At 40.1% G+C, this 15,865-nt stretch overlaps 1 protein-coding gene across 8 annotated transcripts in view; it reads left to right on the plus strand.

Annotated features, from left to right (window-relative positions):
• Nucleotides 1-15,865, plus strand: part of LOC127659570 (disks large homolog 3-like) — a 179,292-nt gene that overhangs the window by 98,695 nt on the left and 64,732 nt on the right. For all 8 annotated transcript variants that reach the window (XM_052149442.1, XM_052149448.1, XM_052149445.1 and 5 more), the window contains 2 exons: nucleotides 15,353-15,406; nucleotides 15,737-15,787. In XM_052149442.1, the coding sequence (XP_052005402.1) occupies nucleotides 15,353-15,406; nucleotides 15,737-15,787 (105 nt within the window). The remainder of the gene's footprint in view (nucleotides 1-15,352; nucleotides 15,407-15,736; nucleotides 15,788-15,865) is intronic.

The raw sequence follows: 15,865 nt of genomic DNA on the forward strand, positions 1-15,865 counted from the left end.
TTATGTGATTCCAGGGTTGTCAGACATCTGGAATGAATCTGGATTGTTATATTGGGGTCCAGGGACATAATCCTCAAAGAATCTAAAAGTAATGTGAGAAATATTTAAACACACTTCTTCCTCTTTGTAATCGAACCTCAATTTATTTCAGCTTGGAAACAATATTACTAAACAACACACTAAATGGAAAAGATTGGCTGACTGCATGTGTAATTTTCATAATATAAATGTTTACTCATGCTTTAAGTGCAGTACGTATAAACCATTTACAACCAAAGTGATTAGTGACATCCAGGTGAGTAGCAGTCATTTTAAAAGTGGTGGGGACACAGCTGTCAGTTGATGGCTTGCACAGACCCAACCCTTACAGTGCAGTATTAATATATTGCAGTATATATTAATATACATAAGTATGATATAAGCATTATATTAATATATACATATTATATAGCCTACTTTTCATATTTGTTGTGTTTTAAAAATTCAAGTATTGCAAAATAATTGCAAAATTGTGCAAAATTAGCTGCAAAAATAAAGGCCATCTTGTTGAGCACTTGCTTCTGTTTCACACATGACAATAAAAGACTGAGCACAAACTGATCCTGAATAAATTGTTTTAACAATTACAATAATGACAATTGTGCATGTGCACAATTTTATTTTTTACTCTGTGCTATGGCATTGTGGGATTTAAATGTATCCAAGTGGCTCGAGTGTTTTGACTACGTTCACCAAAATTCATTCAGATCAAGATTTGTTCAATGACCATTTCTGGTGATGCCAAAAGGTGGTGACAAATGAGTGTCTGGTGTTAAATTATTTGACTGAAAATACAGTCAAAATAAAATTTTAATCCTTTAAAATTTGTGTCTACAGACCTACAAAGAGACATTAGTTGAGGTTTTAAGCATTTTAAGACCAAAGCAAATCTACAATTTCCCTACAGTTTGAAAGCTGCTTGAAAGCTGCTTTGAAAGCTGTTTTATCAAAGGAAACCATAATAGTCTTCTAATAATTATGAAGAGTTTCAGTTAGAGCCCGACCAATATGGGATTTTTGAGACAATACCGATTTTAGTTTCTCAGCAGGAAACCGATGGAGTGCGTACTCCAGGTAGGGAAGGAGGTATTGCCCCAAGTGAAGGAGTTCAAGTACCTCGGGGTCTTGTTCACGAGTGAGGGGACAATGGAGCGGGAGGTTGGCCGGAGAATCGGGGCAGCGGGGGCGGTATTGCACTCGCTCTATCGCACCATTGTCACGCGAAAGAGAGCTGAGCCGAAAGGCAAAGCTCTCGATCTACCGGTCAATTTTTGTTCCTACCCTCACCTATGGTCATGAAGGCTGGGTCATGACCGAAAGAACTAGGTCGCGAGTACAAGCGGCCAAAATAGGCTTCCTCAGAAGGGTGGCGGGCTTCTCCCTTAGAGATAGGGTGAGGAGCTCAGTCATCCGTGAGGAGCTCAGAGTAGAGCCGCTGCTCCTTTGCGTCGAAAGGAGTCAGTTGAGGTGGTTTGGGCATCTGGTAAGGATGCCCCCTGGCCGCCTCCCTAGGGAGGTGTTTCAGGCACATCCAGCTGGGAGGAGGCCTCGGGGAAGACCCAGGATTAGGTGGAGAGATTACATCTCCACACTGGCCTGGGAACGCCTCGGGGTCCCCCAGTCAGAGCTTGTTAATGTGGCTTGGGATAGGGAAGTTTGGGGCCCCCTGCTGGAGCAGCTGCCCCCGCGACCCGACTTCGGATAAGCGGTTGAAGATGGATGGATGGATGGACCGATTTTAGAGGGGGAAAATTCACTGATTAACGATATGGTGGCTGATAGAGTTAATATTTGAGCTGGAATGAAAACATTTTGAAACCTTTTCAATGTGGATTTTTCACCGATTTTGCACCAATATGACTATGCAAATGTACTCAGAAGGCTGATTTCTTAAACAGATATTTTTATCAAAGAATATTTGACATTATTATTATACATTGTCAACAAAATCTATAAATGAACACTGAGAAAATAAAGAACAAATACAAATATAATAAATAGCTAAATAAACTTCAGTACAGTATGTTCAGTATCAGTAAGTTGCTGACCATTTAAATAAAGAATAAATAAGAATAAAATAAAGAGCTAAATAAATATTAGTAGTACTGTTTAGCATCAGTCAAATTCTGACTATTTTAATACTGCCAGTCAATAAGGGGCAGGTTGTAAAAGAAGAAGCATTTACACCTGCCGAGACAATTATATGTTCAGAATTTTTTTTTCATATCTGCGCATATCTTTAAACATATACTCCGATACTGATATATAGGTAAAAGGCTAATATTGGCAGATAATATAAGCTGCAACCAATATATCAGTCGGGCACTAGTTTAAATGATGTCCGTATGTTCCCCTTCTGTCACTCACTCGACATTATGTTGAATAAAGTGACACAAGTGGTCTTCCTGGGATGCCAAACCTGAGAAAAGGCCAATGTCAAGTTGGCAGACAGAATTTGCATGCCCCGCTCCAGACATACGGGTATAAAGGGAAGCGGTGCAGCGAGTGTCAGTCCGAATTTTTCTTCGGAGCCGAATGGTTGTGCAACAGCAAAGCTGAGCTCACCACTGTTTCACTCACCTCTGTTGGCAAGAAGCACTGCTTTTGGATCTAAGGTGCGTTTCCAGCTGGTGTTCTCTCTCTCTGCATGCTGTGCTGTCCACGGCCCTCGGCGCTTCGACAGAGCTTTCATTGCCTGAAAGAGTGTTTCTCCTCCTAAAAAGAGTTTATTTCCTCTAAAATAGTTTGAGTTCCCTCTCATAAAAGAGCAATACACAGCAGGCGTTGAACGTCCTTTTCAGGATGCGTCTTTTTAAAGATGTTTTTCCGCCTCTGTGTAGTTCCTGGATGCGGTTGATATCTGTGATCACATGCAGGCAGTGTTTTATGAATGGTTCATGTTCTCAGTGCGAGAACATAGCCATGGCAATATTGCGGTCGTGGCTTTCTTTTCTCACGGGAGAAAGCCACTTCAGCCATCCCCCCACGTCATTCCTTCTTCCCATGGGATTGAGGACGACCCGGCTGGCGATGAAGGCGATTTGGGATGACGACGAGCTCGGTTTCGCCGGGTAAATGCCCACAAACCACCTGCCCCCCGGCACGCTTGCTTGCTTCTGTCCGAGCTCGGGATGAGTGCGACTCATGGCTAGCCGGCATTCTCCCTTGAGCCCCCGGAATTGGATGACGACATCGCCGCTGCATCGGAGAGTGTCACAACGGCATCTGATGCTGATGACTCATCTGGGATGCCACCTTCGGGTCTGCTCGCCCAGTCGGTGGCTGACGCGCAGATGTCCGCTATGCTTTCCTGAGTGCGAGGCTGGACTAGAAACCTCCGCCCCCCCTCACGGCTACTCGATCGGTTCCTCGGGTCAGGGCACTCATAGCCACTACCCTATGCACTCACAGGGACCAGGTGCTTAGGCACCTCAGCCGTCTAGGGCTTCAGGTCAACTGGGAAAAGAGCAAGCTCGCCCCGGTTCAGAGCATCTCTTTTCTTGGCATGGAGTTAGACTCAGTCTCAATGACAGCGTGCCTCACCAACGAGCATGCTCAGTCAGTGCTCAGGTGCCCGCTCTCTTCCAGATTCTCCTGGGGCATATGGCATCCTCAGCCGCAGCCGCACCGCTCGGGTTGATGCATATGAGACCGCTTCAGCACCGGGTACAGACTCGAGTCCCAAGATGGGCATGGCGCCACGGCAAATACTGTGTAATAATCACCCCTTCTTGCCATCAGACTTTCAACCCTTGGACAGACCTCTGCTTCCTGCATATCCAGAGTCCCCTTGCAGCAGGTGTCCAGACGTGTCGTGGTCACCACAGATGCCTCTCAACAGGGTTGGGGTGCCGTGTGCAACGGGCACGCAGGCCCCTGGACAGGACATTGGCACATCAACTGCCTAAAGTTGCTGGCTGTATCTCTTGTATCTTACACTAATCCGGGGCAAGCACGTCTTGATCCGTTCAGACAGCACTGCGACCGTAGCTTACTTAAATCGCCAAGACAGTGTGCACTCTCGTCATATGTCACAACTCACCCGCCATCTACTCCTTTGGAGTCAGCCGCGACTCAGGTCACTGCGCGTGCCTGGAAACCGCAACACGATGGCGGACACGTTGTCGCGGCAGGTTTCGCCCAGTGGAGAGTGGAGGCTCCACCCCCAGGTGGTCCAGCTGATCTAGGACCGATTTGGCATGGCACAGATAGATCTCATTGCCTCCCAGGACAAAAACTGCTGCCCGCTCTGGTACTCCCTGACAAGAGCTCCTCTTGGGACAGACGCACTGGCAAACAGCTGCGCAAGTATGCAATTCCCCCAGTGAGCCTTCTTGCACTGGTGCTGTGCAAGATCAGGGAGGATGAGGAACAGGTCATCCTAGTGGCCCCTTACTGGCCCACCCGGACCTGGTTCTCAGAGCTTTAGCTCCTCGCGACAGCACCTCCCTGGAAAATTACCTTGAGGAAGGACCTTCTTTCTCAGGGACGGGGCACCCTCTGGCACCTGCACCCAGACCTCTGGAACCTCCACTTCTGGACCCTGGACGGGATGCTGAAGATCTAGTGGATCAACCCCTTGCGGGTTCGAGCACACTCTACGAGAAGTGTGGCATCCTCGTGGGCACTGGCCCATGCCACCTCCTTAGCAGACATCTGCAGAGCAGCGGGCTGGGCAAGACCCAATACCTTTGCCAGATTTTACAATCTCAGGGTTGAGTCGTCTCGTTCCGTGTTTTGTCAGGTCCGAGACGATAGAACTTGGTAACGCGGCACAACTGACCAGGTGTTCCGTTTGCACAAAGCACCCTTCACCAAGTTGATCCAGTGTGCCTTCTATCCCAGGTTAGCCACTAAGCGTCGCTCCCTGGATGTTCTCCTCCCTAGCCTTCTGGCCGGCGGATTCAGCGGAGCAATTTGCATCCAGGCCCACTACGAGTCACAGGTGCTCTGTACTGGTGTCGGGCTCCACAGGCTTAGTTCCCTTCTAAGGCAAACTCCCCGTGATGTATTCCCCTTGGGCAGCCCCGCTGCCCCGGTTGCCGTGCTGTAGAGTCCCCCCTCATTAGGCTGGATCTACCACCGCGCCATTTCCCACGTACGGCTTCACAACCCTCGTGGTGTATTTGCCACATGTTACCTCCCCCTAGACTGAGCAGGATGTGGCCTCCGCAGGGTCTTTTCCCCCTGAAAGAATAGGACCGGGAAAGATCACCTTCCCCGATGCATTTCATAGTGTTAAGATAGCCCCAGCCGCTCACGTCCTATGTGAGAGACATAGTGAGAGAAAAGTCTGCGGCTGCCGGGCTTGCTCCCATGCTATTCATGTAGCACCTGTTCCCCCCTCAGGGTTGCGGGGAGCCTAAGGTCTGTATGTGACATCTCTTTGGGGGCATTGGGCAGGGCTACGTGCAGCCAACACAGTTGCCTCTAGCACGCAGTAGCCTGCTTGCACCTGTCTCGACAGTTCACGTAACACGGTCAGTGCATGGCGTTTTTAGATGGGACCCCTTGTGTCACTTCATTCAACACAACATCGAGTGAGTGACAGAAGGGGAACGTCATGGTTACTGTTGTAAGCTCCGTTCCCCGAGGGAAGGAACGAGACGTTGTGTCCATCCTGCCACAGCACTAGACCTACCACTGTAAACGGCCGTACCTTATTTTCGGCTTCTCAGTGCAAAATCCTGACTGACACTCGCTGCCTTTATACCCGTATGTCCAGGGAGGGGCAGGCAAATTCTGTGTGCCAACTTGACATTGGCCTTTTCTCAATTTCAGAGGTACATTTGGCATCCCGGGAATACCCCTTGTGTCACTTCATTTGACACAACGTTTCATTCCTTCCCTCTGGGAATGGACATTACAACAGTAACCATGACGTTTTCATGTATAAAAAAAGTGTTCTTAGAACACAACCAGGGGTGAAAATTTCATCAAAATGTTGGGGGGGACAATAAACATAACAATTCTCAAGAGCAATTTTTGAAGGGGACACCAAGGTTTTTTTTGTTGTTGCCCCGTTTGCATTTGTATTATTTTATTTCTGAAACAATTATTTTAAGAATATATCATTATATTATTTACAATACACATATTTTAATGATATTTTAGGGGGGGACAACCCTCAGATAGGGGAGGTCCTGACCCCCCCGACCCCTCCCCGTGATTTCCGCCTATGAACACAACATCTGTTTTCCAACAGTTTGTCGACTGCACACCAACATAGAGGTAAAAAACAGGAGCTGATATTAAAAATCTAGTAATCGTGGGGCAATCGTGGGGCAGTGGTGGCTCAGCGGTTAAGGCTCTGGGTTACTGATCAGAAGGTCGTGGGTTCAAGCCAAGATAAATAAAAACTATTTATGTCATTATTTTTGAAGACATCCTCACTATGCAAAATTTTTCTCAAGTGTCTAAAACTGTTGCACAGTACTGTATATACATTATATTCATATTTAATTATGTTTAATAGATTCTCTTTCATTTTATTGACCATTTCTCTCTAAATTCTCTGTAATTTACCAACAATGTGGTTGAAATTTTGTTAGTTTAGACTTTAGATTAATATCTCTAGTCTCATCAGTTAAGACACAGTGTATTCTACATATTGGGGAATAAAGTGGCATAATTAACATCTAATATAGTGATGTCATTTGTGACAAGGAGGCGTGTGGCCGGGCTGTGAGGATGCATGCCCGGTGCTGAGTTGCCCAATCAGAGATTAACATCACAAAGACTTTAATTAGGCACCAACATAAAACTGGAACATAACACATTGACGCACACACACAGGGACTGTGTGCGTCTCTCTCTCTCTCTCTCTCTCTCTCTCTCTCTCTCACTGGCTCCTCAAGGCTCCTCATTTATCTCTCTTCCACTGATTGGGTAAATCCTAGTGGCCCGGCCACGCCCTCCTCCTTGTCACATAATTATTTCTATTTTGTCCCACAACTTTTGCCCAAATTCTTTAAATTGCAATTCAGGAAATTCATCTTTCTATCATTCCAATTCAAATTTCAATTCAACATTCTGAGAGGCGAGGCCAATTTAATTGTAATTCCGACTCATTAAAGGAGTGGTTCACTCAAAAATGATAATTCTCTCATCTTTTCTGACCTTTCTGCCATCTCAAACTCGTTTGACTTTCTATCTTCTGCGGAACACAAACAAAGACATTTTGATTGAGATATGATGGTATTTTATATAGATGTACAATGCACTTCCAACACTTCCAAGCTCCAAAAAAGATATAAAGGCAGCATCCATTAAAGTTGAGCGGTTTAATCCATGTCTCCTGAAGTGATACGATCTGTTTTGGGTTAGAAAAACACCAAAATGTAACTCCTTTTTCACTATAATTCTTGAGATCTGCACTTTCACTGTCAATCATGATTTGAACCTCGATTACACTTTTGGGTGCTTGACTCGTGCTTAGCCCGTGATAAGTGCGTGGACAGTGCTCTGCGCATGTGTCAAGTGCACGGGTTTATGTCCTTAATGTCCTTTTTTGACCTTAAAATTGTTGGACACCATTGACTTGCATTGTATGGATTCAGTGGCAAGAAAAATTATGTGAACCCTTTGGAATTAGCTGGTTTTCTGTATTAATTGGTCTTTGGTCATAAAATGTGATCTCATCTTCATCAAAGTCACAAGTAGACAAACAATAATGTGCTTTAGCTAACAACACACAAACAATTATAATCTTTCATGTCTTTATTTAACACATCCCATTAAACATTCACAGTGCTCAGATATTTTTCATTTTAGTATACATTTTGGAGAAAACATTGTTGACATACAGTATATTAAGCAATTTTTGACATATAGTAACAATTATTGGCATGTATTAAGAGCATTGTACAGCTATAAATTAAAAATGTAAATCAATGTGGATAGTATTGCGCAGATACTGTACAGTAATTTTTGAGGTTTGAGTTCTTATTGAAATCCTTTAGTTTGTGATTGTAGACTTTGGGCAGTCTGAGCACTGTTTGAGACATTGTTGGCATCTCTACTGAAAAACTAGAGGAAACATATGAGCATTTACACGGAAAATGTATGAAAAGCAGGAGACTAAAGACTTAAAGGCCCCAATATATGTACTTCTGGAGAAGTTTTTCTTTGTTCTTCGTTCAGGAGTAAAAAGATATTTGAAACTGCAGAGCAACGGTATACTGTTTGCCAACATTCAGACACAGCCACACCACTGTGGGAGGCGTTTAGAAGTATTGTACATATAAATATGATGACACTCAGTAAAACATAAACTAATGTGACATTAAAATGTGTTATAAATGACTTTATGCCTCATTCTATGAGTAGAATTCAAATGAGGTCAGTAAAAGAAGTTGTTTTAACCACTCAAAGATGATTTAAATTAATATACAGTATATGCAGTGGAAAATGTTTAATTTATCTGGTTTACATTTTGAAATGATGATGCTAATATGCTAGCATGCTACACGTGACCATAATATGCGTTGGTTACACTTGTAACAAACAAGATTGTAATTTGATGACACTGATACTACTGCATAGATGAGTGCATAAAAGTGTTAATGTGCAGAATAAAGACAAACGAATGATGATAAGAGAGGCATATCTTACTTTGGGCAGATGTGTGAATGGCTTTCGCTGCAAATGGCACATGAGTGAATGGGCACTTGAGAGTATTTGAGTTGATTTGATTGTGATTTGATTGAAGTGAACGATTACATTTGCAACAGCTCCCTAATAATTCTGCACACCGATGTGTTCATGTTGACTGAAATTGACTGACAGAAAAATGCAAACAAAATTAACTGTCGGCTTCAAGGTAGGTGGAGCTCTAGGTCACAACTACCGATGACATGGACCAATGGCAGTAAAAATGTGTTTAGCAGCCAGGAACATTTGTTCCTAAAAGTTCGCCCAGGCGAGCTGTTACGAACCACAGAAACGAAAGCAAAAACACCTTCTTTTTGTTCTAAATTACGTCACACCCGTTCATTCTTTTGATTTCGTATGAAGTATACCGTGGCCTTAAGTCTCCATCTCATCTTCATTTAATATCACTTCTGTTAAAAGAGAAGCAATTGTGATCTAATTTGTGATTTTCTTTTCTATGGGAGGTTGTATGATTCCATACATTGAAAGTGCACTGTTTACTGTGACTGAACGTTGGTGGAACATCTTAGTGGATGAGAGAAGTGGGCACTGATTTTACAAAATGGGTGTGGCCATTTCTAGGGCTCCGCTGGGCTCAAATGTGGCAATTTAAACCAGCACATGATTGGTGCAATTCATTGTCCAAGATGTTCGTTCTTACATGGTGTGCAGACTCTTGCATTTCTTATTATGATCTTTTGCAAGTTGTACGAGGGGACATGCCACTTGTCACAGTGACTTTTGTAAAAATATAAAAATGAAGTTTGACTGAAAACAAAATGCAGATGAGTTATTCATTTTTTATTATGATAATTTTGTTCCTGGTTCAGTTTTGAAACTGTTGAGCCAATTTTCAATACCAACTTGTGAGAAACCTGGTATTATACAGTCAGTGCATGAAGATATTTTCAATGAAGTAGACTGACTTAATTGAAGATGACAATGATGAGAAGGACATTTAAACTGTAAACTTACTATTTTGGACTCAACTGAAAGCAATCTAATATCTAGTTGTATCTAGATTGAATGCTTTTTTTAAGATGTCTAATTTATGTTTGAAGGAAATACTTAAAGGAACATTCACCCAAAAAATTTAAATCCTCATTATTTTCTCACCCTGATGCCATTACAAATCCATATGCTTTATTTCTTTGTGGAACACAAACAGAGACATTTTTAAAAATGTCCTGGCTGCTTTTTTCCATACAATAATCTTCTCCTCCACTGGAACACACAAGAGTTGATGTCACTTACACCAAATGCCATTGATTCTTACCTGTGTGATAACAAAATGTGGCATCCTGCCAGTTTGAATGTGCAAAATGGAGAATGACATTTGAGGATTGTAAAGAGGGGAATATTTTTAGTGCATAACAACTTCATTGGCAATGAAGTTAATGAAGTTAAGTTAATAACAACTTAGTCTTTTCCTCGCAGAAAACTATTGTATGGTTTCAGAATACTTGGAATATAGAGCATGAGTTATTTTGACTAATTATGACACTATTTTATACTATTAACACTATTTGTATGTCCCTTTTGGAGCTTGACAATGTCAGTCCCCCTTCACTATCAATGTAGGGAAAAGAGAGGCATGAACTTTTTCCTTTTGTTTTCCAAGCATGGTAAATATAACAGCATACGTATTTGGACAGTTATGAGGATGAGTGAAATATTCCTTTAAGAAATTCACATTTCAGATGGTTCTAAAGACATGATTTTATTTTCCCTGCATTTCTGTCATGTTCTGTATCATCCAAATAGACCTCCTTTCAGTAGACTGAATCATAATGAGTAGATCACTCACATCCTATGGTTTTTGCACAAAATGGTGGCTGATGCTCTTGCACACTCTCAAAAATGCACACGCACACAAACAAACGATGCAGGGATCTGGCAACAAAGAAGTCTTGTAATATTCATCTATACATCCATCTTCTAGAGCCGCTTGTCCTATGCATGGTCGCGGGTAGTGCTGGAGCCTATCCCAGCTGTCTCGGGCCAAAGGCAGGGAAGCACCCTGCACAGGTGGCCAGTCCAATCTTGTAATATTGCATATGAAAAAAGATGAGAGTCTTCTGACGACTTAATCAAACTTTAAGCTATGTTGACCAGCCCAGCACCCACTGCGCAAAGGTGCAGATAAAGGTAAGGCTGTGTCCCACACCTGTGATGACCTGTCACAAGGAAGAATGTGGCTTTTTAAAATAGAGATGGTGATGTAGAAAGCACTTTTAGAATGTTCTTGTATCTCAAATGGTCTTTTCAAGTATTTACTGGCTAAGTGAGGTACAGAAATAATTCAGGGGCTGCATCCAAAGTCAGTCAGCCACAGCTATGAGGGGCTGAATATCTGTGCACTATTGTTGAATGCTGTAAACTGTAAATCTAGCTGCAGCAGTGATACAAAATGCAAAAGAGGTTCTTAAACTATTGAAAAATATATATATAAATTATTATTATTTTTATTTATTATTTTTTTTTTACAAATGGTCAATGAATGGAGTACACATGGTATTTAATTAAAAAATCTAGGTAACCTATTAGCCAAGTTGTTTTTCTGAATGCAACATGTACAAATCAAGATTCTCAACAAGGTACCAAAATTAACACTCTTCAAGCACCAAATATATTTATTTGCTTTGACGAGTAAATAAAATATTTACTCTCCGGTGACAGGTAATATTTCACTGCAACATAATTAGGGCTGTCGATTTAACGCGTTAATTCGGTGTGATTAATTTGACAAAAAATAATGCATTAAAACAATTTACACAATTAATCGCACCATAATAAGGAAGATTCCTGAGAAATGCAAGCTTGTAATACCACCTGTTTACTCCAGAGGGCAGTAAGTTAAATTTCAGCTGTATGAGCAACGCACAGTTTATACAGTGAAGAAAACAACCTTAAGCAGCAACAATACAAAGATGTGTTACGTTCTTGTTCAAAACACTTGAAGGAGCGCAAATGCGAACTAAGGGATCTCAAGATGTGTTTAAAGATTGAGTATTAAACTATATTTAACTTGACACAGTGACCTAAGCATTTTATTTTTATGATGCAATGCACCCGAGACCTACACAAGCATGTCTGACGCAGGTGTAGATTGACGAGCTCTTAAACAAGCCCTCATAATAAATCTCCAACTGATTGATAAATTCACTTGTGAAATGGATTGCTGTGAACTGTGTGCCAATGATTGACTTATGATCAATAATATGGTAGTAAACAATACATTGTATTCTAAAGCCGCTTTTTGTCTAATTAATGATTAACTCTTCTGCCACAAGAATGTAATGCATTTTCATTATCTGAATATTTTATATATATATATATATATATATATATATATATATATATATATATATAAAATATTTAAAGATAACTATGTATAATTATATATTGATATAAATATGTATAATCTTTATATATTAAATTATTGTTATATGAGGGGCTTTCTCTGCAAATATTTGTATATGCGATTAATCGCGATTAATTAATCGGGACACCATGTAATTAATTCGATTAAAAATGTTAATCGATTGACAGCCCTAAACATAACATACACTAAATCACATAGTAAGAATGACAGTCGGACCCTCGCTAATGTGTTTGTGAGCTATTCAAATCGAAACCATACAACTCTTATATCTTCCACATAACCTTCTAAATTACCAGGGACTTTATAAGGGACTGTGATATAACAGAGAGTTTTCAAATTGTACGTTTGATATCCCTCACTAATGATCCTCACTGATGTTAGTTACACAAGCGATTCAAAAGAAAAACAGAAGAAACATCTGCACAATGGAGTTGCTTAATTACAGTTTAAAAACCCTGAATTGTCAGATTTTTATTTTCCAGCAGTTAACATTTAATAAACATTAAAATTAGATATACAAAATTAAGTTATCACTCAGTTCGACTTTTTGAATGTTACCCATTGGTGTGTAGTTATTGATAAACTTAATAAAATAAAATATTTGTTTAATCCAATATTTCTTACAAAATAAAAGTTATTTTACACCTGTATTTTTTTGTTAATTATGGCAATGTTACTCACTCAAGTAAACTTCATGTGTATTTGCCATGATTATACAAGGTCTATCAGACTGAGGATCAATTGGAGTGATAATCTTGTGCTTCACTATTTAAGTACAAAAACTGTAAACTGTAACTCATCACCCAGCCGCCCAGTTAGTGTCGCCTCATAACAGATCAATCACATCAATACTCACAAACACAACAAGGTTTGCATGTGAAAGGCCATGAATGTCAGTTGGTCCACTGCCACAGTTCATTCTCATATGCTGTGTTGTGAGCATGGGCTACTCAATTTAAACACACGAAAATTAGAGCTGATATTGCTTGAGGACCCTGATTTTACATTGAGACCCAACACAGTAGCAAACTTGTCTATTGTACTACAGGACATAAACATGTCCTTAAAATCAAACACTAAAATTATTTATCATGACTGATCTTGTTTCTTAACCTGTTGATATGCAATTCCCCATATGCGGTGGTGACGTCACTCTGCTTATGTTTAATATAGAATTTACAGTCTATAAATGTAATGAATGTTAACAAATTATACATCTTTTCAAAGGTCTAAGGGTTCAACATTGATATCCAATCTCTGTTTCACGATAGCAATGATCCAGAAACAACAATTTAGTTATTTGTGCAAATGAAAACGTGCAAAATCAAAACGGGACTACCTTTTTTATGAAAACGCGATCGCCAGATGAATCCAGTTGCCACACTTGAGTCAATTGTCCATGACAAGTGTTCATTGAAAAACATCTTATAGCACTTTTTGTCCATAAAAGTGATAAATCTATGCAATCTAAGCAGCATTCATGTTGTAAAACTGTATAGTATCTTATATATTAGAGTCCTGTAAACAAAACGAGCATGTCTCCAAAGTCTATTTTTTTTTTTAAACGTGGCATAGTTTTATTCATAATAGCCAAGCAGTGCAGTCAGATTTTGTCATCTTGAAAGGTGGAGCCTTAATTTTACTTTATTCACCGCCAGTGATTTTACAGAGAAAAAAGCTTGTAGGAACCTAATTTTTTGTTAGATCATCTTCAAATTTGAAACGTAACTTCTTTAGACTTGTGACTTTGAGAACATTGTATTTCTGGGTTGTCTTGGCACTTTTATTTATTTATTTTTTTAGATTATAGATACATGTTCAGCACAAAATATTTCCATTACTATAAACTTCAGCTTCTCTAACTTTACAAAATAACAACATTTAATTCTGAAACTTGGGAAATAAAGCCAAAAGATACTACAACTGTGTCCATACTCCAAAGGGTCCGGTAAATGCAACCATTTAAGTTCAGGTATGTCATTATAATTTCATGCGTATCAACAGGTTAAAGGGACAGTTCACCCAAAAATTCTCTCATCATTTACTCACCCTCATGCCATACCAGTTGTGTGTGACTTTCTTTCTTCTCCAGAACACAAATAAAGATTTTTAGAAGAACATCTCAGCTCTGTAGGTCTATACAATGCAAGTAATTGAGTACCAAAATCTGTAAGCTTCAAAATGTACATAAATGCAGCATAAAAGTAATCCATATGACTCCAGCGGTTAAACTTATATCTTCATAAGCGATTTGGTAAGTGTGGGTGAGAAACAGATCAATATTTATGTCCTTTTTTAATATCAATCTCCACTTTCCCTTTTTTTTTTTTTTTTTTTTTTTGGGCGATTTACATTCTTTAATTGAGATTTAAATATTGATCTGTTGCTCACCCACACCTATCATTCTGGGATGGCATTAGGGTGAATAAATGATGAGAGAATTTCCATTTTTGGGTGAACTATCCCTTTAAGTAAAAAAATCACTACACAAAACACATTGTGGTTTAGCACAAACTTATTTTTATCCTCGTTAAACCTGTAGTCTGGGTCTTATTTCCTTTTATCTTCGATAGTTTTGTTAATGCTCATGAAAGATGAGGTTCATGTCATGCAGCTTGTACTTATTCACGTCTGCCTAATTTGGCTAACATAAGACTATAAATGAATTGGAAGAAAGGACTTTGATGTCAACAACAATTGATATGTCATACGTTTTCTCCCTAGTCTATTTATTTTGCTATCCATTTATACCATTAGTTAGTTATTGTTATATTCATCATTTGCATTTTGCATTGTTTTTGTTTTTCAGAACATAGATCAGAACAGATGTGAAACACATTTCTGAATCACAACCCACCAGTCAAGAAACACATAATTATAAAATCTGAATTATACATTGCGCATTTCATCTATTATATGGTAGCGTTTGAATGTTTTAAAAAAATATATGGAAAATTAAACTTGCCAGAGGGGAATAACACATGTAGTGCTGTATCCCCATGGCTCTATGTGCATTTCTTTTAAACAAGAGACCACAAGCTGTCTGTAATCTTCACACCTCCTCACTCTCCTCCCTGAAGTGCCATGCCACGCTGATGATGTACCATGTTCAGTTGAGACGCACTGTTCCCATGGCATGCATTTACTGTCTCTTCATTACAGCGTGTGTGTGTGTGTGTGTGTGTGTGTGTGTGTGCGTGCATACGTGCGTGTGTGTACTGTATGTGTTTGTGCGGCCTCACACACTGAGGTAACGTGCATCTCTTCATCTCACAGGCAAACCCTCCCCCAATCATTGTGAACGCAGACTCACTGGATGCAGGCCCTTATGTAAGTATCTGCTGCATGCTCTAAGCACCTTCAGCAGCGCCTGCCTGCCTATCTGCCTGCCACTTGGAATTATCCCCCTTTCCCACTGTACATCAGATAATTACAGTTCAAATATACATCAGATTAAATTACAACAGATGCAGACTGTCGAGGTTATTGTGTTGTTAAATTATTAATGAATATAATAATTAGGCTTTGACTGTTTATAACCCTCTCATTTTTATAGGTTTGCTAATTTTTCATAATAAATGAACTTCTTTGGCATTACACCAAGTCTTCTGACTCAGTTGATGAGGCTATGTTATAAAATTTTTCTTTCGTCTATTACAGGTGAATGGGAGTGATGGCATGTATAAATATGAAGAAATCATTTTGGAAAGGGTAACTATTATTCAACTACTTTTTTCCTGTTTTTTCCCCCCTATATTGTATAATTAACTAATATTCACCTCCAACAAT

Source organism: Xyrauchen texanus, chromosome 19, assembly GCF_025860055.1.
Source record: "Xyrauchen texanus isolate HMW12.3.18 chromosome 19, RBS_HiC_50CHRs, whole genome shotgun sequence".
Lineage (NCBI taxonomy): Eukaryota > Metazoa > Chordata > Actinopteri > Cypriniformes > Catostomidae > Xyrauchen > Xyrauchen texanus.